Source organism: Paralichthys olivaceus, chromosome 22 (genome assembly GCF_024713975.1).
Source record: "Paralichthys olivaceus isolate ysfri-2021 chromosome 22, ASM2471397v2, whole genome shotgun sequence".
NCBI classification, from domain to species: Eukaryota; Metazoa; Chordata; class Actinopteri; order Pleuronectiformes; family Paralichthyidae; genus Paralichthys; species Paralichthys olivaceus.
Genome location: NC_091114.1, coordinates 7,825,622 through 7,846,865, shown reverse-complemented (window position 1 = coordinate 7,846,865; position 21,244 = coordinate 7,825,622). Strand labels below are relative to the sequence as shown.

At 43.2% G+C, this 21,244-nt stretch overlaps 1 protein-coding gene across 11 annotated transcripts in view; it reads right to left on the bottom strand.

Moving 5' to 3' along the window:
• Positions 1-21,244, bottom strand: part of LOC109634945 (nuclear factor 1 B-type) — a 70,075-nt gene that overhangs the window by 5,846 nt on the left and 42,985 nt on the right. For 3 of the 11 annotated variants that reach the window (XM_069518818.1, XM_020095809.2, XM_020095806.2), the window contains exons 3-11: positions 21,047-21,103; positions 19,092-19,160; positions 14,631-14,751; positions 13,944-14,065; positions 10,550-10,684; positions 10,141-10,325; positions 7,524-7,662; positions 7,029-7,111; positions 2,403-2,491 (exon numbers count right to left, since the gene is read on the bottom strand). In XM_069518818.1, coding sequence (XP_069374919.1) covers positions 2,403-2,491; positions 7,029-7,111; positions 7,524-7,662; positions 10,141-10,325; positions 10,550-10,684; positions 13,944-14,065; positions 14,631-14,751; positions 19,092-19,160; positions 21,047-21,103 — 1,000 coding nt within the window. The remainder of the gene's footprint in view (positions 1-2,402; positions 2,492-7,028; positions 7,112-7,523; positions 7,663-10,140; positions 10,326-10,549; positions 10,685-13,943; positions 14,066-14,630; positions 14,752-19,091; positions 19,161-21,046; positions 21,104-21,244) is intronic. The other 8 variants (XM_069518819.1, XM_069518820.1, XM_020095807.2 and 5 more) reach the window with 4 other exon arrangements.

Sequence of the window (21,244 nt, the reverse complement as noted above, 5' to 3'; positions counted from 1 at the left end):
GTTCACATTAGGGGGACCACACAGCCACAAAAGAAGACGTGCAGGCCTTTGTGAGCGCTAAACCACCAGATCGGTTTTAATCTTGTTAGAATTGATGGCTGTCAGTCTGTATCTGCGTCCTATAACATAAAGCTGCACTCAGGTGGAGTTGGATGAAAGTGTGTGTATGTGTGTGTGTGTGTGTGTGAGAGGAAATCATCCCATCTTGTGCATTAGTATGACTGAGTATGTTTAGACCCACCAAATATAAAGAGTTGTACTTTTACAATAAGTTGCATTAAGAAAACACATAAGAATAAAACTTTTCACTGCTACATTATAGGAATTCTGGGTAATGTAGTTCAAATATGTCGAACACTTGATCCTGTCAAGGCTTTAAAATCCCTCTGTTCTTATGACTTTATGTTTTTGCTCTCAAAGCAACCTCGGTGAGACTAAATCTTGACCTCTGCCATTGCGTTTCCTCAGGTAACCTTCAAGACGGCCTTCCCTCACCCTGTCCGGCTCCCAAACCTCACTAATTCTACTCCCCGCAAGCACAGCCCGGGCATACAGCGTGCTTCGTTTAAGGATTAGCTCCCTAAATTAGATTATCTAATGGCATCTTAATGGATTGCTGACCCATTTCCTGCACAATGGCAACATGCGAGTCTGGCAGCGTTTTAATTTTGGGGATAGCACTGAAGAGGCATAGCGGAGCGCTGCGTTTAAAGGGCAAGCGAGATAAAGAAGAGAAATTGGAGCGATTTCATCTATACGTCTGACGGTTTTGTGAAGAGGAGGGTTAAAAGAAATATAATAAAATTACCATCTCCATCCTTGTAAGAAAATCAACTAAATTCAGTTGGAGTCTGTTTTATCTGTGCTCATTAGTGTACACCCACATGGACAAGAGTGGAGGCGTTCGATGCTGTGTGAGAGGAATAAGAGACTTGGAGTTGCTGCTGCTGCTGCAGGGGACATTTTTCTCTGCTACCTCCACTGGCCTATTAGGAGGCCTGCTGAAGGGGGCTCTGCTGTGTGCATGTGTGTTTGTAAAAAAAAAAAAGTAACTCCAGTGAGTGCAAAATGAGCTGTACACACACTCACACGCATGCACACACACACAGATGCTCTACACTTCCAGGGAAAAACGGGGGGAAAGGGAGACGTAACAGGAAAAGGCTTAGCTCAGCTTGCTCCGTGGTGAAATGGTTTAGGTTTTTTCCCCCTGAGGAGGCAGAGAGATACAGTATGGAGGCAGGGGGAGATGAAACAGAGGAGGGGGCTTTCTGTAACTTAAAGTTAAGCAGGGTAAAGCATGACCTCAGCATAAATAAAACAAAGCTAAGCTTGTTCCAACATGGAGAGTTAATGGCTGGAAATCTGACCTGAAATGACTTTTACTCTACATGATTTGATTTTGTTCTAAATGGCTTCATCGAACTTTAGTGTTTTGAAATATGAGGGTTGTGTGTTTGTCTGGTCTGAATCCATGAGGAAGGCTGCAGTCATTTTGCAATGATTGTCATGTCGCAGTGAAGAAGCACAGAGCAGAGAAATAAAATCATAACAAATCTGACTGAAAGCAAGCTCTAAAATTAGTTTTCTTAATTTGTTTACTTCAGGGTGCATTAAAAAAACTCTAAATCACATAAAAGTATTTTATTATAAGTACAAAGACCTATTCTGGGGGATCATAAAATCTAGAACTTAACTAGATCCAATGCTCGGTTAAGGTTCCAAACAATTAGAAAAATCTTCTAAAGTAAGAACTATTAGAAAGTATTGGGGAAGATGGATTCCGGAAAATGTTGACGTCTTAGTCTGCGTCTTCTACGTGTATAGCTCCTCTTTTTAATCCTGAAATATTTGTTTTTTCAGTTTTGTGAAAGAGCGTGAATTCCCCAGACATTTTCCTGCTGTATTATCGCATTGACTCACTCTTGACATTTCCAGGACGTTTTTAAGAGGGTGGGAAAAGTTCCGGAGAATGTCTGGAGGCACTGACTCAGGACATTTGCATTCTCACATCCAGCCCCTCTGGAAAATGCCTGTTCAGCACAATGTCTGACAGCAGCTTTACAGAGAGAACCAGATGAGGGACCATAAAGGAGGGAATAGAAAACACCAGAGACACAAGGAAATGAAATGTGAGTTATGTTTGTCATAGAAATGCATGACCTCATCTCAAGAGTCCAAAGGTCAACCTGTGAGATTTCACTGTAGGAATAACAGTCACAGCTACCGACCGGAAAATAACATATGTGAATTTATATGCAAGATATGTGAATTTCTGAGATTTGAGAAGAAGACAATCAGGAAAAACAGACATTATATGGCATTGCCAAGCGTGTGTGTGTGTGTGTGTGTGTGTGGTGCGATGGAGACAGAGAGATGGCGTGAAAGAATGAAAAGGTTACCTTTGCCAAGCAATCCCCAAAGTGTCGTCAGTGGCACTGGGGCCATAATGCCTGCCGTTTTGAGTCACGCTCCAGTCACACTTCCTCAGCTGTCAATTGAAACCTAGCAGTCAGATCACTGGGCCAAGACAACTTCCACTTCACATCACACTACAACTCAACACTCTATACAGACACAGATGCATGCAAAAGGGCCTATAAAGCAATAAGCAGCACAGATACAAACACAATGACTCCAAAACGAGTCCTAACGGTTACTGACAATCATGGAAATAGTGAATGGAATCAGCATATTCATTATTTAATTGGTTACAAATAACAGGTAAATCAAAGCTATGGCTGAAACACATAGAAAGAAAAAGCATGCAGGCAAAGTTAGGGGCTAACCTGGAAGTAAAAAAAACAAAACGGAGTTAGTGACATAATGTGAGTGGCATCATATCGGTAGTTCATATGTGAGTGGTTACTGCTTTTGTTGCAATGAAGCCATGCAATCCACTGGATGCATGCACCCTGTCGATAAGCGCCGCTCTGCTGTAAGTGCACTTTCAGATTCAGGATGGAGCACGCGAGCATGCCCTCAAACATGCAGACGCTTTTTCATTAGCTAACTGTTTTTATTGATTAGGGGTCAAAATTACAATGGAGTTAAACACTCTCGCGCGCACACACACACACACACACACACACACACACACACAAATGCATACACACAAACCCGTTCCCCTCCGCTTCACTCGAGACATGCCAACCTTACATACAGATTACAAATTACTGCAACCAAAAAAAAAAGAAAAACACGCCACACACAAAACGTCGTCTCCTCTGCATGCATTATGCAAGCGCACGTGTCGGCAATCCAGCTGAGAGCTATCTCTGCCAATACCAACCTAACCTTGCCCTGTGGTCAACACATTCATTTAGTAATGTATCGGGCTAAAACTGCACTGTTAGCACTCTGCGTGCACTGGCAGACGTTGTGCAGAGGCACTTAAGAGGGATTTAATCAGATATACGCGCACGCTGAATATTCAAAGACATTTGCAGCGGTCAAGAACTGTGTTCTTTTCTTTTTCCTCCATGCACCTGGATGAACACATCAAGAGATGATGATTGGTTTCTGAGTTTTTGCCACATTGAAATTCAGTTATGTGGTTTTGTTTCTGCTGCTATTTTATGGAACAAATGTGAAGTAGTGGCAAGAAACGGGACGATAACGAGACAAACTGCAACAGAAATGAATCCTTAAAAGCTTTGCAGTGATTTAATTATGTTACAATTTGATATTTTCATTATATGAGTTCAATTCCTGATGATTAAAACTGAATAAGAAGAAATGTTTTTCCATCCAGTGTGTTTTGTAATCATCGGAGGTTGGGAGATTGAACAACCCCCCCGTGCTGCTCCCGCACTCTCCAGCCTGACAAAAGCCTGGTAGAGAATGTGCGGGTTGGGCCAGACGCTCGGTGCCACCGCTCCTCAAGGGGCTCGCCATCTGTCCGCTGGCACCGGCACATCAGAGTGGCTAAGGCAGCGGGGAGAAGGGGAACGTTAGCTAAACAGATGCGGGCAGATTGTGGATTAGGATCCTTCCTTAGATAATACCAAATGACATCTGATCACGGATCTTTCCCTGCGGAATGCTAGATGGTGGCATTCCCTCGAGGGGTTAACCAAGGCGAGAGATGAATGGACGGGTTTTTCACACATTCGCTGCCTGGGAAATGTAGAGCAGGTGTGGGAGTGTGTGGTGGAGCTGTTTTTTGTGTGTGTGTGTGTGTTTTTTTTCATTTTCTGAAGCCTACTGTGGGTGTGTGTCCAAGGACTTCTATTTTTGTGGTGCCACGTCTTAAAATAGGCTCTTTACGGAAAAGTAGGTTTTAATACAGAGTCATCAGGCAACTTTCAAGTTATTTTAACACCAAGGCCCAACAAACCCTTCAATTCTAATAGAAATCAGTTAAATAAAACTGAATTTTCTTTATGAAGATCCATGAATTATTCTCCTGGAAAATTGTGAAAATGGTGACGCCCTAATTCGCAACGGGAGGGGAAAAAATATTTTTGAATACACCCCCTGATCCAGATCAACACCAAAATTATTGGGTTCCTCCCCAGACCCATACTGCATCCTTCCACCAAGTTTCGTGGAAAGGATCCAGGGGATCAGTACATACTGTATGTGATATTAGAGAAACAATGATTCCAGTTTCTTAAAATTTAATAACTTTCTGAAACTTCTGCTTTTTGTCTGTATAAAAGAAATTAAAGTTGGATCTGTCAGCAGCAGAGCCAGATGCAGAGCAAGTCATGGCCTCCATCCATCACATAGACGGACAGACAAAGAACAGTCCACCTCCGTGGCACGGCCCCAATGCTGACCACATTTAAAAAAGAAAAAAACTCAGCATTCGCGAATCTCACTCAATTCTCCAGGCATGTGTGACGTGTTTCCCTTTCCTACCCAGCCAGGCGGCGCTAAACGGCCGAAACAAAACAACTCAAAGTGCCAGTAAAAGCCTCGTGGATCCCACATAATAAACATCCCATCACCACATGAGGACAATGACGGAGCGTTCAGTGAAAGTGTTTAGTCCTGAGGGACTTTGGCTCAGTGTCGGCGCTGCTCGGCGAGCCCAGATCCCAGGCTGTTAAATCATACCACAGAAAACAAAAACAACTGAGACAAGCACAAGTGTGATGAATCAATGTGGAGACTGTTTAGAGTTCCTTAAGTCGACAAGGGCATTAATTCATCTGTATATAGCATGTAATCACCTTCTAGAGAGGTGTCACTGTTGCATACAAATCTCCCATTTGTAATTTCACATGTTAAGCCGCCAAAACTCTAAACTGAGTAAATCCACAGATATCCAAGATGATGAGTTCTCCGCTGCGAGGCCAGAAATAATTCATTTTGGCAAGCAAAAGGATCACAAAACTCTGTTTTAGGATAATTCAATTTTGAATCATTACTATTTATCGAATGAAAATAACAGTTAATGTTTTTTTTATCATATTATCTAACTGTATTTCTTAGGAGGATATTTATACGCGTATCGGACTGATTTACACTTCAGATTCTGGAACAAAAAGTCCTCACAGGCTCTGGGGGCCGAGCGTTGGACAACATTCAGCGGGTCATGCAGCTTCGCTCAGACTGCTGCTGTCTTGTGTAGTAACTTTGTACCCTGCTGAAAGAAGTAGCAGGGCTACTAGAAAATTGTGCGATATCAGCCAAGTGAATCCTCCCTCTCCTCCTCCTCCTCCTGCGCCGAATAAAAGCATCCCACGTCTTCCGACAAACATTTAGGTTTTTCTTTTTTTTGTTTCACCTACTCTGATTTTAGGAAAATGAAAGGCAGAGAGAAAAAACGAAAGACACAGAAAGAGAAGTGAGGATACAGAGGCCAGCTTTGTCATTTTTTTTACTAAACATAGAAGGGGAAAAAAAAGGGAGCCGAGCAGAAACCCAGCGATCATGGCGTAGCCGCGTGCAGATGCATTCAATTAGTTGTGGTTGGAAAAGCCTTGGCCTCAGACCAGCTCTCTCAACAAGACGGGGTGGGGGGAGAGGCACTCTCTCCCGTCCGACAACACCGCAACACTCCTCGCCTCGCAGACGCACAAAAAACACACTCACACGCACACAAAACCCACACACACAGGGTCACCACATCTGTCCTAGGAGAAACCGCGTGACGCCAACGCTAAATATTCCTGCTCGTGCACCGCAAATGAGGGAGTGTACTTATAACAAGCTGTGTGTGCAAGTGTGTGAGTTTCTTAAGTAATGTGCGAAAGAAATATATACAGTTGAGCACATTACACTCTCAAAGACACCCACACGTCCCATCCATCTTCTGAGTGGTGGCCACACAATAATTTCCTGACACCTTAATTTCTGTGTTTAAAGTGACCTCAGGGTACAGATGCCCTTTTCTAGTCTAGACTGGGAATTAAATTAAAATACAGTCATTGAAATGTAAATATGACTGTTTTTAATCGAGACTAATAATTCAAATTAGTTAATTAAAATGTAGTAGCAGCGTCATTCTAAAACAATTTCAAGCATGTATCACAAACATGTGCTTGATTCTACAAGACAAACAAAGTGTATTTTGTTATTAACAATAGATATAATCAAATTCAAATTCTGGACACATTGGAGATATCAAATTCTAGGTTGTTTAAGGACCTTTAAACATCAAAGCTAAATCCGAGATGTTGTTGAAACTAAAATTAACAGCAGCATGGTAGAATTTAAAGCAAGCAACATTTGAGGATCAGTCTGAGCTGCTATCTTTAGCCGCGATAAGCCTCCGTTCTTTTGAGGTCCGACGAAAAAGAAGATATGTTGCTATTTATTATGCCAACAGTAAGTGCTACGCTTGACCTCAGCCGACCAGTACTCTAATCTGATCTGGAGGTGCTCAGGACTAACGAGAAAGTTAAATGCTTCCTACAAATTAAATTTAGAGTGTGACTGGCTTTTTGCGGAGAGCAGGGGCTTCACATCTGATGTGCAGGGGGACATGGGGTTGAAAGAAAATGATAGGATAAGAGTTGCGAGTGAGCTGAGTGCGGGAGGGAGGGGGGTCGGATGGGGTAAGGGTGGGCTCTCACCTGTTGCTGGTGGAGAAAGGTGGGATCTCTGGGGCTCAGGCCTACAAAACGATTAGCCGTCGGGGTGCCAGGGGCTGAGTAGCCTGGGTAACACACAAACACAAAAACACAGAAAACCATGCTTGCATTACAATGAGCATTTCAGGAATTCACCATGTAGCTGTCATTCTCAACCACAGTGACTTACAGTTGACTATGAATTTAAAGTCATTTATCAAGATTAGGAACAACCAGTTGTAAAAACTAAATGCACAGGGTTCTATTTAGGGCCCACTCACATTTTAATTTCCTTTTTTTTTATAATGAGAGTTTTTGAGGTTATTTTACAGATTTTGTATTTTAATGTTATAGAGCAAATTTAATACATTAACATTGCAAGTTCAGAACCTCAGTGCCCCTACGACAAAATCTGCAAACACTGAGCTGTCATGTAAGAGACACAAAACTTTTAACAGAGGACTGATTTTGGGAGTGTCGTGTCATTCGGAGACTCACCTTCTGTGGATGTGGTGATGGGCTTGGTGTCCGGCATGGAGAGCGAGACAGGTCGCACGGCACTGTGATGTGGGGAGGGAGCCAGGACCGGGGTGAAGTGGCCTGGGACCTTTCCTACCACCTGACCACTGCTGTTAGGCTGCAGGTGGGGGACGAATGAACAGGGGAAGAAAAGTATTTTATTTCAGAAAAGAATTAACTTTGTCCAGATCTGAGGGGTGTGCATGACAAACATATGGAGTGTTTCATCTATTTCTGGAGTTTATCACCTTTTTTTGTTTGGTAAGATGAGAACAATGTGTCGGCTCTTGTTTGAAATGAGTAATAGAGTGCTGAACTAGAAGTGAAAATATAATAAAAAGCATGTGCAGGAAAAAAAAGCCTCCAAATGTATATTTTAATAGTAACTGAAACTGACAAATATTGATATCTGCCAGGAAATCATACAAACGATTACACAACTGCAAAAGGCGGTTCTGCTTAACAAAAGCTGCACATATGGGAGGTGCACTTGTTTTGTCTCCCATCAAACCTCTAACCTCACAAAAGTAAAGGCACACTGTGTCCGGTGACATACGTTTAAAAGCTTTTGCTCGCTTGTAAATGTGCAGTTGGGCAGATCTCAATACACCAACACGTAACAAACTACACATTTCTAAAATGGTTAGCAGCACAAAACAAACTAAATGTCCAATCACACCCGTATGTCCAACCCCCCTCATATCCCTTAACTGCTCTGTTTGCCCTCAAAAGCCCACTCACTCTTGCACTTAATGCTCCGCCTGAAGAAAAGGTTTTAGTACTTGCAGTCGCTGCATTGTCACAGTTATTACTAAAACTCTGGGGGGCATGAGCAACAATAGATCCTCAGTCCGCGGTGCTGGATTTCCTACATGATTTTAAACAATGATTTTAATGGCAGCCATAAATGAAATTTAGGAGGACGCGGGTGTAAAAAGGCAGAGAGCGCAGGCAGGAGTGACCTGCTACAATGGTGTGAATGAGCGAATGGTGGGAGAACGAGGCAGAGAGACTATATATATTGAGAACACAATGAAGGAAGCTAGTGGGAGCTACTCTTTCAGACGGCTGGAGACCGTCTAGGCGTTCGTTTTCGGGGGCCGTCCCGGGTTCAAAACTCAAACAGGCCTTTTCGGGAGAGAATTGTGTCCACAGGGTTCCCTCCGATGTGAATAGAATGTTTAATTAGAGTGTAATATAATCTGCGTTAAAGCAAGCATAAAAACATTCTGGCACTCATCCATGGGATTATAAGCGCTGTGTTATTTGCTGAGCCCACCCCACCACCACCTCCTCCAATCCTCCTCCCCCAGCTGGTCTTCTAGCTCTCTCTTCCCTACAGGACCCCATCTCTCGCTGTTCCCCACCCCCCCCTCCTACCCTCTCGCTCCCCTTTCTCCAGCACCCCAGCAGAGGGCCAGTTAATTCTGCACAAGAGCCGGGCCCCGGCAACGGCAAATATTTACAACCTTTATCATTCCCCGCGGTTTCTCTCTAGAGTAACAGTCTCTCCGCCTAACCCCCCCCGCCGACGCCCACCACCCCTCTCTCTAACCAGCTCCCTGCTCTGGAGATGGAGCCGTCTACGAGGCCTTTGTTTACAGTGAGAACAGCGGGGATATAAAACTCACATAAATATCACACACAGCTCTCTCATCTATAGAGATGCCTTTTTCTCTCTCTCTCTCTCACACACACACACACACACACACACACACACACACACACAGGCCGCAGTGTGTACCCAGAACATAAAGCCCTCAGCTATTTGATTTACTACAATGACTCGATACAGTTTTGCGTATCACATGCGACTGCGAGAGCAATAGTTTGGTTGACTTTTTGGTTGGAGTCAACTGGTGGGTTTTTTGCTGTAAAAACTGTGCTATAAAATTATCTATGAGAGTTAAACTCAAGAAGTGGCTTTTAAATCTGGGGACGGCTGCAAAATTAAAAACTTCAGTATTATCTAATAAATTCTCTGTAAATTATTCGAATTAATTAGTTCTTTATTTGAATTATTCTCTCTGACCAATATCACATCTCCACGTGAAGGGTCTATTTAATGGTTCCCAAACTTTGGTCACCTTAAGCTTAGCTTGTAATATGAATTTTTGGGCTTGAGACTAATACAGGAAACACATTAAAGCACCTTACACCGTGTGTCTCATTCACACATTCACACGCATTCATACACAGCATCTGGAGCATTCAGGGGTTCAGTGTTTTGCTCGAGGACACTTCAACACAATCTGCAGGAGCCAGAAATTGAACCAGGAACCAAGAATTTAAATTTAATTGTAACCTATGCTATAAATGAAGAGAATGACCGGCAGCAGGTTTCACATAAAAGAAAAAAAAACACACAGGAAAAACAGGATGATGTTTCTCAACTTGCAAATGCACTACTAATGAAATAATGACAAATGCATGCTGGAACTTATTTAATCGTTAATCTCTTGAGGTCAGATAGAAGTGAAGCCAAACAAGGTAACAAAACACCACTTGAGGCCATGAAGTCAAGTCAAAGGAGCCTCAGACTTCTGGCTTCTTCAAAGACTGCACAAAAAAGAAAAGGAAGAAGAAGAAGACTGACCTGGCTGCTCTGTGGGCTGGACGGGTCGTATGACGGCACGTAGCTCTTGAGGGGATCGGCAGGGTTGAGGTGGGGCGGGTAGCGGATGGTGGTGTGCGAGAAGTAGGGTGAAGGTGCCGGGGGCAAGATAGCCGAGGCCGGGAACTGCAGGGGCGAGTGTGGAGGGGGGCTCCTCGTCGATATAACTGCCAGAGAGACAGACAGGAGAGTTGAGAGGGAGATAAAGATTGAGCGTGTGTGTCTGTGGGGTACAGAGGGAGTTAAGATAAAGCGATCATCATCGATCTGCGCGTCTAAATTAAGTATCGACATAGATTTTTTTTTTTTTCCAACTGCGTTTATGAAGAGAATGTCCATTAAGGCTTCAGCTCAAGCTGGATGGTGGTTTTTAAGTCACCGGGTAACTCACCACTGTGTCCTACACCTGTTAGGCCTGGGTGATGAGGCTGAGGGAAAGTGCTGAGTCGTGGTGAGGAGTCCTGCGGAGAGGTCGGACTGAACAGCGTCTTCTCCGGCTTCTTCATGGTGGGAGAGGACATGTCTGCTAGTAGGAAAAAAACACAAAAACATAGATGCTTAGATGCCTTATTGTTCTTTAACGTACAATATGTAACTTAAGGCGCTAGGGGTCTCTCAATCAAAACAATAACAAACGACGTAGTTTGACGATGTTGTGAAGCAGTGTGGAATCATGGGTCTTGTCAAAATCTACTAGACAAGACTTAGACGCAAATCACGTTCACGGATGAGGTAATGCATTAAAGTCTTATTCTCGTTACATTTGTTTTCCCAAGAAGCAGAGATGGGAAAATCCAACTGGCAAAGCGAGATGATGGAATTAAAAACTGACCAAAATGAAACATCACATCACATTGAATGAAATTAAGGATTTCTCAGGATTTACACATCGTTGGAAACATTGTCCATAAAAACTGCATGTGGGGGTCCTACATGGTTCTACAGCATTTTGGGCCTAACGTCCCTACACAAGTCAAAAAATATATCACACGGGTCTAGTCATTTTTGGACATGTTAATGAAGAATTGTTACAAATTATATATTTTTTATTATTTATTTTGGTATAATTGCACAGAACTAAAGAGGAGAAACACCAAAGTGAGGAAATTGTCCCGACTTGTGCGTCGCATCAAATAGCTCCTTACAGGGAAATGAAATCAAATGACTCACTAATGCACAAAAACAAGTTTTCTTTAATGGTTTTGTTGCTGAATGAAATGAATCAAAACACTGCTTCGATTTCAATCAATGAAAATAAGTAAATTAAAATTAAATTAAATGCCAAAAGTGAATTATGACTGAAATTAAGCAGTTATTGAACTAGGATATATTTCTTCTACAAATGAAGTAGGCAATGAAGACAGAGTTTGCAAATTAAAGACTTTGCAAAAGTTCAAAATCAAATATAATCTGTTGTATCATTACAAATGTACTGGTCATAGCAGAGAAACGGTGGTGGACCTGTGGTAATTTTGCTTTTGTCACGTCTGAGCTGAACAATTAAATCCAGCGATCTGACAAACAGTTAAGTACACTGTGGTGTACAGTTGGTCCCTCAAAAGAGGATTTAGGAATTTCAAGACCCTGACGTAATCTTTAATTGACTATTACAACATAACATCTGCTCACCTCGGCCTTACACGCTGTTGGACAAGCTATTCTAATTCCCCATGAATAATCTCGGCTAAGGCTCAGCTAAAGATAAGAAATTGGGACAAGTTGCTCATTACTGCTGTTCGACACTTTCATGAGCAATGCTCTGCTGCCGTCACGAACGTGCAGTTTTCAATTTTCCACGGTGTCCGAGGGGAACGTGATAACAAAAAAATTCGAGGGTCAGTGGCCTGCGAACATTCATCAAGTCCTTCTCTGCTACGTCACAGATTCTCAGGGAGTATAACTTTCAAAACGTCCCCTCTGCGGCATAAACTGCTTTCCCACAACAGGGGAAGGATCCACCCGAGCAACGGGAAGAATCACTCGTTTCCAGAGAAGAGAGAGAGAGCGACAAAAGGTGGCTGGAATTCAGGGGGATTTCCCAGTCTGAGGTTGCAAGAGGATACAGGCTTGAATGTTTTCATATTTGTGTCAGACGGAGAAATAGCTTTTAAGAAGATTGACGGTTTTTTCCATGTGAAAATAGGAAATACTCTCTGTGGTGTAGGTGTTCGGCTTTAGCTCACTAATTAAATTCTTCAGAGAAAACGCTGGACTGCCTTGGGGATATTACACAGGACAATTAATTACCAAAAATCAAACACTTTAATTAGTTTAGATAAAAAAAGGTGGCGCCGTCTGTTGTGGTCTGAGGCAAGTGTTCTTGCATTGAAATCAGATTAATGGTCATTTGTGATCTGATTTATTTCGTATTAAATGGTTGATTGTGTTCGAGAATATTTAAAAATAAAAAAAAAACTCCAGAATTTTAAGCAAACTGAATTTTCCCTGAGAAAATGCACGAGAGAAACTATGTCTTCCTACATAGTGAGGTTTTGCCGAATGACAACCATGTGCGAGGAATGACCGCTTGGCACATGTAACGGCCTCATATGGGTTTAATATCACCCCACTTCTCATTTATTCTCCCCTGACAGAATAATGGCTGTCTCTGGAGAGTTTCCTACCCACTGCTTTTCCTTTCTCCTCACCCCAAGTGTCTAAGTTTACGCAGAGCAACAGTCAGGCCTTGTGCAATGGGACGCACTGAAATTTCAATGTACCCACATTGGGCTGTGGTTAAATCCCACGAGTGCCTTTCTACTTATTACATTAAAACAAAAAAATAGAGCTGCATAGAAACACAACAGAAGAGGTGTACACAGTTCAAACAAAAGCTAAAACCACAATGCGCCCCGTTGAGGGAAAAGTCGGGACGTTTCCGATCATTTTGCATGTCCCTGTCGTCAAATGAACCATTCCAGCAGCACCAGGAGACGACGTAATGAGACTTTTTCTCTCGCAAGCACACTTGTTTCTCCGAAAGGTGCATCTCTCTCCGTGTATGAGCTTTATTTTTAACTTCCTCTCCAACTGGTTCTGTACAGTACAACTGGCACAAGATCATCAAAGTTCAACCATTTTCTGTAAAGTCAAGCCAAGACTAGAGCCTCGTTTCCTGATGAGAGACGATCATGTGATGCGATTTGCCCCACAGGCCAAATAGCTCTACAACAGTAACTTCTCTAAAAACAGCCTCTCACAAAGCAATCACCCACAATGCCTGTTCATAAAGAAGACACTACACCTGACATTTGAAAACACACAACTTGATTATCAGTACTTCAAATAACCAGCGTTCTTGTTTATGGGTCGCGAGCGTGGCCGGGAACACTTTGTTCTCAGCGGACACTCCGTGCGCTGTGTGTAAGCAGCAGGTGTGACAGAATACAGATTTACATTCGGCAGTTGAAATGGGTTTAAACATTTATGTGACTGACAGTGCTCGGGGCTATCTTTGTCACGGTATGTATTTTAAGAGGGTTGAACAAGTTCATGTGCAGATACAGCCAGATGCAGTTCATCCGCAGTGAACAGGGTGGCGGCATTGACATACAGTAACTCATGACGAGGCTGAGTTAAAAAGAGTTCAGTCGACAGTAAAAACACACATTGAGAGGTGTTCACTTTTCCTTCTATTTGCAAGCGGGACGGAAGATCAACACGCTCTGGCTGCGTCTGAGCGTTTGTGCAACTGTGTGAGAGACGTGCAGGGCGTCGCTGAGGAACAGCGTCCGTGCCTGACTAACCTCCCATGTAGGTAAACAAAGGAAAAACAGGAAAATCACCTCCGTCTCTGTCGTGCCAGTTTGCCCGACTGCTGGCCGGCGAGCTGGGTGACGAGTAGAAGTCAGGTCCTGTCGGGCTCGTGTCCATGTTCTCCTCCATGTTGACGGTTTTGGGCCTTTTGCTGCAGACATGAAGAAGTTTATGGCTTTAATATTTTTATATGATGATTTTAATAGTTGCAATTGGAAATTTGGGACAGTTGGAATGAATGTTTGTCACAGATTAACTTCAATGTGAATTAATAGTTGTTTATGCCCCCCCCCCCCTTGAGTGTGGCTTCAAGTAGGGTTCAACTTCGGTGAAATCTGACCCACAACAATTGCTTCGGACTTGTGTATGTGTGACTGGGCCCTGATTCATGTACCTTCATGATAAGGGGGCTGCTATTTCTGAGTGTATGCAATGTGGTGCAGATCCAAATAAAAATCTGGATCTACTGAATATAAATGTGGCATGCACTCTACTGAGTGTCATCCTGGTTCGGGAATTATTTGCTCTGTTGCCAAGCGTCAGACGAGAATACTGATACCACTGTCATGCACTGCCCTTCACTGAACCCTTACTTGGATACTTGATAATAGTAATATCATAAAACACTGCCAGTGCTGTGATGTTATAATAGAAAGAACATTTCCACCCCAACTCTGTGCAAAAGAGATTATTCTGCTGCTGTGACTTCCACTGACCTGCCGGGAGGGGAGGACAGCGAGCGGTGCAGCCCCACGCTGGAGTTCAGGTCGTGGTAGTAGGGTTGGCTGGGCATGTCGGCCATAGAGAAGTTTACCGCCGCGCCGTGGGTGATGGGCACTGCAGAGGACACAGAGAAGAAAAAACAAAGGGAGACAGTTATACGCTGCGATCGCAGTTCAATGTCAGCAGCGTTGTCAGATTGAGTGCTGTCTTTTCCCCCAACCTTGCATCCGGAGACGCACAATTAATTACAAGACGGCGTGACTGAGCGTTATTGATGCTTCGCGTTTCAGAGGCGCAGTGTATCAAATTAAGCGCTCCCTACTCACAGGTTAACTGTCTGACCATCACAGGCGTTTCTGCTGAGCACGGATTAACAAGGCGACTCTTTGCACGTGGCTGTGCACAGACTGAGACGAACATTTTCTCCAGTATGAATGAATCTTTATTATGAATAAATGAATGTGTATTACTGTTATCATTATTATAACTAAAGCCCCTTTTTCACCAGTCAAAAAACTCACTAACATCTGGCTTTTGTCTGCAAAAATGAGAAATGGCTCTGCAGTAGAGACAGGTTTGAATCAGCTCTGGCTCAAATCAGCAGCGGTAAAAACATGGCATCCGGACATGATGCAAAAACAGAAAGGCAAACTCCTTTACTGGCAAAGGGAAAAGAGAATGGGAGGGAGGATCACCTTTTTTGTGCGTTAACCCATGTTTAAAAATCCTGCATTTACAGTACCTGCTAATTTCGATGTAAAAGAGGTATAAGAGTGTATTTATTGCTAAAAGCCAGCACCAACAGCAGGCTATTATTGCTAAACAGAATCATTTGTGATGCATTAAAAGTTAGATCTGAGGAAACTTTAACCATCAACATTTCCTTCACTTCTCTGTGGTTCAGTGCAACACTCAGCAGTTTTCTCGCACAGTGATTTACGATGGAAAAGGTGTTGTTTTTCTCGCTGCGGTCAAGGTGAGGGATATTGTTTCAAGGGAGGCCAGGCCAGTGTTTACAGAACAAAAGGAGTTCACCACCCATCCTCACTCTCTCTCCCTCTCTCCATATCCCTCTTTCTCTCTCTCTCTCTCTCTCTCTCCAGTGTGTGGCCCTGCGAGGCAGCCGGCAGCTCTGAGCGGTCGGTTGGGTTTTGCAGTCGATGAGAGGACGGAGTGTGTGGCGCCGTCTGTTGTGGTCTGAGGTTCACCACTGGCACGATCCCTCCGCCAGCCTCCGCCCTGGCAGCCCACTGCAGCCCTGGCAAAGGCCCCTGCCCGCTGCCACCCGCACCGAGCTGTTTGTGGTGGAATGCATCCGGCCTGAGGACGCTGAATACAAGACCATTGTTTTGCTTTCTCATTCATTGCTGAGCTTACCCTCGAACTGTCGCTCTCTCTCTCTCTCTCTTTCTGTGCTGGTTTTTCTCTCTCTCTTTCTCTCTTCTTGGCTTGGAACAATATTTACGATGCCACTTGGCCGCCCTGCCAATCATCTCATTTAATAATCTGGGCTTTGACTTTCAAGCTAAAAAAAGCTGTGAATGAAATAAATCATCCTGCAAAAAAAAACCTTTGGCATAGTGCCTCTTCCATCAGATTACCTCATCTTACTGTGTACTATAAATTATGCTATAATTACAGTATAATTACTATATAAGAGAAAATGTAGTCCTCACAAATTTAGATCAACTGTTTAATTTGCCCGTGCTTGCCCCCATTTTTTGTTGACAAAATATTTTTACACTTGCAGCCGAGGCTCCTGTTGCATTAATAGTGTCCTTGTCTAAAAAAACGCTGCCTTGAACTTGCCAGCTCGCTTTGATGGACTTCAAAGAATGTCTCAACAGCCTGGAGAGTTGGGAGAGGAGTGTGATGACGGACGAGCGGCCGCTTAGATATCTTCCTGGGGAGTGACCGGCTGAGTGAGTGACAATTCCTGTGCGTCTGTCGACCTTTTTAAAATTCCAGCCCGACTTCAGTCGAGTCTTTGGTGGAACCGGGCTCTTGGTAGCATGAGAGGCAGGCACACCGGCACAACGGCCATCTGGTCAAACTGTGTGTGTGTGTGTGTATGTGTGTGTGTGTGTGTGTGTGTGTGTGTGTGTGTGTAGGGGGGTGCAAATTAAACACCAAACCAAAACACGGTTTTCAAAGGATTTTCGTCAAGTGAAAGGATGCGGTAAAGACAACGTGGTCTGTGCTCCTACATCAGAACCACTCTGACACAGTGAGGAAACAGAAACCATATTAATTAATAATACTATCTGTATTTCATAAGCATATCACATTACACATGATAAAAGCTGCTTATTAGGAAATACCTGTTGGTTCAAAACAAGCTGAGATTCAGCTTTGACGTTTTGACGAATTTTGTCTGTAAAAACGTTCAAGAAGGTTATGTTTTCCCCCTGTCCGCTTGTTTGTTGATTTGTTTGATTGTGAACAACACTGCACAAAAACAACTGGACAGATTTGAACGTAGCTTGGTGGATAGATGTGGTATGGATCAAATTTTGGTGAGGATCCAGAACAGAGGGCAGATTCAGTTTAGTTTTTTATGTCACTTTCTTTAACATTGTGAGTTTTCCAACATTTTACAGGGACTGTTGGGCTGAGTGCCATTGTAGATTAGTAAGAAATTGACTTGTAATGTGAATGACTTCATCACATTAACACACTGCCTAAGATGATGTAGTTAATTTTAGTGATTTGTCCGTCATTTGCTGTCATTTGACAAATACCTATTTTACACCACAATTAGCAGATATACATTTTTACGTTTTTTTAAACACAGGTAAACCTGCTAAAAAAAAAAAGCAATGGATTTCTTTCCCATCACCAGAAGAGGAGAGTCCCTGGGGCAACATGTTCGATGTCAAGAATGAACCCACAACTGAGGCGCCCCCCCATCTCATCTGTCTTGATATATGAGCGCGTTCATTGCCGTGTCTACTTCATAATTTGACCCTCGAGTGAATGTAGATTGAATCCATTCCCTCTGCAGACAAAAGACATGTCAGTGGGTGTTTGTGTTTTTGACCAGTGGAGTAGGGGCTCAGGACCACAAAGCAATATTAAGTAAAAACAGACTGACGTGATAAATAATCGGAAAAGTTTTCCATTGTTCAAATAGTCAATGAATTGACCTAGTATTGAAGTATTGAAGTATTCATGACTGATGACAACTCTAACCACAAGACCAGAATAGACTGGTACATGCAGTTCAACAGACAGCACAGGGCTGTGCGTTTCTTCCGAACACAGGCGTTTTGTTTACCACAGGCATGTTCCAGCTGAGGCTGGGGACAGCACAGGTAAACGGTGCCTCAGGGTGTCCTCAACTATTAGAGGGAAGAGGACTCCTGGAAGAACAACTGTCAACGACTTTGCAGAGGGCAGACATGTTGATGCAGACATACGCAGGTCCGTGCAGATGGCTGTGTGCTCAGGTATTCTCTTATTGCGAAGCAGACTGGCCAAACTGGATCTACTGCCACTCTAAGGTTTTATGGCGGTGGATGTGAGTGAATACACTGATAGATGTCAGGATTCGGGGAGAAGTTGCAGACTTTTTGGGACATTTGAAGGTAAATCCAACAATATATATTTTCTGTTGTTTAAAAAAACGAGTGTGTGAAACGTGAGGACAGATTTATGAGCTCTGCAATTCACACAGATGTTTTCAGTTGTATCACCTGGTGAGACCTCTTCTCATGGCTGCGTGGGCGTGTCGAGACTCGATTGATTGACACCACCCTGACTCTCATATCAACTTGGTTGCAACAAAGACGTTATTAGACAGGAGCTGAACTAGAAAAGATGGCGGGTGCATCGTCTACTTAGTAACAGCTAAACCACATCGAGCCAATCGTGTCGTTCCACTGATGCGAGCGCACGGCTGAGGTTCAAGCAATCTGCACCAATTACCAAACACCTGCGGTGATGAATCATCTTTATTTATTCAAAGATCGAGACGTTAACTGAGACATAAACAGCATTTGTTTAAGTGCCCTGGTGGGATGAGCTGACGGCGTCACGTCACGGCCGCTCTGGATTGAGCCGTAAAACAAGCTGGTGTCATGAAACGTTAAACATGTGCAGCATAAGTACGGCGAGTGTGTTGTGAATCTTACTTCGGGGGAAAGTCAACAAATTTCTGAAGTGGTTTCCTTCAGATCGGACTGGTGATTCTACACATGCATTTATTTATTTATTTTTTACGTCTCAGCCCCAGGGACAGTGCAGTTGTTGCTCTTTCCCCCATTTATTTAGGCAGGATAACCACTCATTGGCCGTCGCAGCTCTGTCCAGCATGAAGCTGAGTTTGGGGCTGATCACTGATAATTGAAAGAATAACTGAAGAACACCTGTGTGTGTGCGTGCTTGCGTGCATGTGTGTGTGCATGTGTATGTGCAGGGTGGAACTAATAAGAACGTGATAGTTATGTTCTTACTTCTGGACACTCGCACCAGTTCTGAAACACTGAAGACTCCTGATTTGATGAAGCTGTCTTCCAAGTAGACTGTGGACACAGGCACATACAGGGAAATATTAACAGAAATACAATATTCATGAGCTTGAGCATGAGTTAAACAAATCAGATATCCTTGCAATTTACTAGATACATAATAAAAAAGAATAGAATGAAATTAAGGATAAGGACTTGCCTCTGTATTATGTATTTCTTTGGGTGTTAAGTGAACAATAATTTTGGATTAAATGCAAAATGATAAAAAAATGATGGCTGGATCATTCTTTATTTTGCCATAAAGAAATGTGCTTGTGCATGATCAGAAATAAATCAGTAAAACATGATCTTTAGAGTAAAATGCTTTCAGGTGCTCTGTCAATCTGTCTTTGATTTGAATGTATTTCATTTTCACTTTTAACTTTATTCTTTTTATTACATTTTAAATCTAGCCGACAAAATAAAACTTTTCCTTCGTCTTTTTTTTCTTCAATATTTTCTATTCCGGTGGACCAAACCCTTCTGTGCAGTACAAAGAAAGAATGGCACGACAGGTGTGTATGGTGTATGTGTGTGTGTGTGTGTGTGTGTGTGTGTGTGTGTGTGTGTGTGTGTGTGTGTGTGTTTGTGTGGGTGTGTGTATGTGTGTATGTGTGTGGGTGTGTAAGGACGACGGAGTGACGCAGTTTGTGAGTCAGACTCAAACTCCTGCTACTGAGTGGAACGAATGAGCCTCTGTTGAACAGTCGATCAGATACACACATAAAACTTAACAACTGTTGACAATTACACTAATATACTAAGATACACTATCACAGCAATAAGTATCCACCCTACAGAGACATTTAATGTGGTATTGATCTTACAGATAGATTTTGACAAGAGGACATTGCTTCGCAAGCAAGTTGAGGCTGTTTCAGCACAGTCAGATTTTTCCACTCCTGTTTCAGAAAAACTATTTTTAGACTGATAACTATATCAAAATGTATATTTCTTGCAATGTTGAAACGTTTGGTACAACACTAATCAGAGCCTGCCAGTCAAGTGAAACAGTCAGATGTGTTATTGACACCCAAATGACTCCAGCTCTTCTTTGATGCTGTGCCGAGGGCCCTCGGGCCATGCCAGAAAGATAGGCAGCTCGACTGGTACCTACAAAGCCTAATGACTCCTGTGAGCCAACGGCTTTTGCAGGGGGGGAACCGTGCCACTGCCGAAGGCCTCCAAGGCCTGAGTCATTGGCTCACTGGCATGTTTTCCTTGGCACACGCCTCAGCAGAACCTGCTCTTGAGGTAGAAAACTAATTATGATTCTGGAACTATTTTCATACCAACATTGTGACGACACAGCTCGGGTCAGTTCAGGGGAACAGCTCTGTCAGGGAATACATTCCGCGGATCGGCTCCGCTGGCTTGACTCACCTTGATGCGCTCCGTCGCTGGCAGAAGTTGCAATCTGCTGTAACACTTTACGCTGTGTTTGATGTTGCCACTGGGATGATGACAATTCAAATTTAACAATCCTATAAAATTTTATTTCTCCTGAGTCCACGCAAAGTTAAAAACTACGGCCTCGGCTTGTGGATGTCACAGAGAAGCTGAATAATAGCCCAAATTTAAATTAACACCTTTTACATTAAATATGTCAATTGATCTTAGTTTAATAACTAGACTATTAGCATGAATGTGTTTTTGTCATTTGAAAATAGCTGCTTTTACGAACTTGACAGTAGAGCACATGGTTTGTGACGAGGCTGCAGCCTGGTTTTATTACAGTGTCGGCTTTGCTACTTTGCAAGTCACCGAGTTCACGGCAGCTCAGCACTATTCAAATGAGGCAAGTTATGCTGTGCACAGTTTACTGTCCAGCGGCTGCGCTGCAGAGGAACAATGGAGCAGTGACAGATGGGAGGAGGAAAGAGGACTGATACTGTACATACCTGGAAGAGGGTTCTTGCCTGGCTCATTGTTACTGGGACTTCCTGACTGCTGTGAGTCTGCAAACATGTAGAGAGAGCGAGAGGAGGGGCCACATTAGTATAGTATGAGGACAACAACATACCATCTCGGGTTTTCCTGTCAGAACTGATTATTTCCACTTAAGAACCTCATGGCTGCGTGAAAACATTGTTTCCTCA